The sequence below is a fragment of the Echinococcus granulosus genome (genome assembly GCF_000524195.1).
Source record: "Echinococcus granulosus chromosome Unknown EG_S00226, whole genome shotgun sequence".
Lineage (NCBI taxonomy): Eukaryota > Metazoa > Platyhelminthes > Cestoda > Cyclophyllidea > Taeniidae > Echinococcus > Echinococcus granulosus.
The window spans coordinates 61657-64000 of NW_020170606.1; the positions used below are offsets into that span (position 1 = coordinate 61657).

At 43.4% G+C, this 2344-nt stretch overlaps 1 protein-coding gene across 1 annotated transcript in view; it reads right to left on the minus strand. All coding sequences in view use genetic code 11, as the record gives it.

Moving 5' to 3' along the window:
- Positions 1–977, minus strand: part of EGR_10497 (hypothetical protein) — a gene marked incomplete at both ends in the record, with an annotated part of 3670 nt that extends 2693 nt beyond the window's left edge. The window contains one exon of the mRNA XM_024499746.1: positions 901–977. Within this exon, the coding sequence (XP_024345841.1) occupies positions 901–977 (77 nt within the window). The remainder of the gene's footprint in view (positions 1–900) is intronic.
- Positions 978–2344: the final 1367 nt, after the last annotated feature.

Here is a 2344-nt window from a genome sequence, read left to right on the forward strand (position 1 = left end):
CCATTTTGATGGCTATCTACAATTGGCAACTACTGCAGTCGGGTAGCCCAAGTGCACCTCAATCCCTAGCGAAAATAGAAGATGCGCAGTTAACGCGTAGGAGGGCAGGAAAGAGAACAAGCACAGAAAATATATTGATTTGGCCCAGGAAATCATAGCGCGAAAGGTACGCTCCTTGAATGACATGGACAACAAGTTCTCGCTTGACTAGAAGTTCAAAATGACGGTAGATTACAAGACGAGTTACAATTAAGTTGTAAAAAGTGTCTTACAATCTGCACGTCGAATTAATCTTATGCATCGCAGTTTTATGGACTAGAAAGATCTCCTTAGTGAAGCCGGAGTCCCTGAACTGACTTGAAGACTACTAGCTGACTTTGCTTTAACACTACGTACCATAATGAACTGTGAGGATGAGAAAATTAACTCACTAGTACTATATGGGCCTACAAACACCGGCAAATTTCTATTGTGCAAGCTGATAACCTCCTTCCTTGAGTGTGGCAGCGTTATGCGTTGGCGGGAGGCATCAGCCTTCGCCTACGAAAACCTTCCGAATCGGAAGGTCACTCTGATGGAAGAGTCGCGCATATGTTCTACTAATCAGCGGGACATCAGGCAAATCCCAGAAGGCGAGGCCTATGAATTGCAAGTTAAATACAGCTCCTTGGAGTTTTTAGAACGCTTGCCGGTAATAGTGGCTACTAATTTGCCACTCGATATCCGTCTCTCAGATGTGAATGCAGCTGCCATTAAGGACAAGTGTAAAATGCATAAGCTGGGAGAACAGATTTTCAACTGCGACATCGACGGATTGGTACCAGCACCTCCTTGTAAATTAAGCTTCTGCGCCATGGCTAATCTCTTACTGCCTAGTTATGACCTAGATGATGTACCTACTCTATAATTTTGTTTAAATTAATACAACTATATAAGGAGTGCCAAAACTTGTTTTCCTCATTTGGTAAATTGCTCATCTGATGGACACATCGAAGTCGGACAGATCTAATGATGGCAGTAAAGTTGCCGAGGCAGATACTACTGTGCCTGCTCAGGCTATTGCTATGGGCCCTGAGGATCTCATTAGCCTTGGTCAGGGCGTATGTAATACAACATTCAGGAAGAGGCTCCACCCGACCACCCCAGGCCTAGGAAACAACGGATGCTCAAATGCAGTGTTGATCAACAATTTCTTCCTAAAGTTCTTCTTATACTACTTAAACGAGGCTAAGGAGGCAAAGCTAACGCCGTTTCGACCTAGTGCCCTTTCATTTCCATACTTGTTGCTCGGGAATTTGAAGGACCACTAATTTAGATCTGTGCCTCTGATGAATACCACTACTTCCACCTCAGTACTGAATAATCAAATGCAATTTCAAGTGTCAACTTGCCTGCTTATATGTATCAGCAATGTGGATAGTCATTCATCTCATTTCCTTTCTTCACTACTCCTATCGAGACATTTGCGAATTCCTCCAACTGTAAAGCAGCAGTCCCTTGACACCATAATTTGCACAATACTACACTATTAATTGGATTGCCCCTTTTAGTGGTGCGACTTGTGTTGCCACAGTAATTGGAGCATGCTATTTGTTGCCACCCTTGGGAACTGAACGCTGTGAATAGCAGGTGGTAAACCTTAGGCAATCACGGTCATTACTACTAAATAACTTGTTAGTTTATGCAAATTGCCCCATAAAGACAACTGGAGCAGGATATTTGCTGCCTCTCCTAGGAACTAATGATTGCATATAGGATGTGAAGGTCTTCTTGGTGTCACCCTAATAATGAGTTAGTAGTTGGCAGTCAATAATTAGCAACAAGAAAATGGTGCGATTCTCGGAGACTAAAGAACCTGTGGAGATATGCATGCAACAGAACAGGTGAACCCCACACATCCAAAATTAGGTAGATACAAATCCTTCTAGCAATAGCATAGGAGTAGCCAAGGCGGTAGTTAAAATAGCTGTTGTCTGAATGCAAATCTGATGAAAGACTACAAAAGCAAAGGTAGCAGCATTTGCCGCTAGGGTAGAAAACGAGTAAACAGAAAATTTGTATATTGGAATGGGCGTTTTCTAACGTATGCAGTTCCAGCTAGACTTTTGGAGGCAGAAAGCCCTAGACACCTGCAGTTTGTCTGCAAATGTTTCCGTTGCTCGAAGTAGACAGTGGGATGGCTTTGGGAAGTAAAGAGAAATTGATTGAATAGGTCAGGATTGCTGGGCTATTCCCGTTGAGAATAGGTTACTGCTAACGGTGCAGTCAACTTAAAATGCACGCGTCCGACGCATTGTGTGGCCATGGTGCTATGGGAGGCGGGTCAGCACAGGTATGGATAACT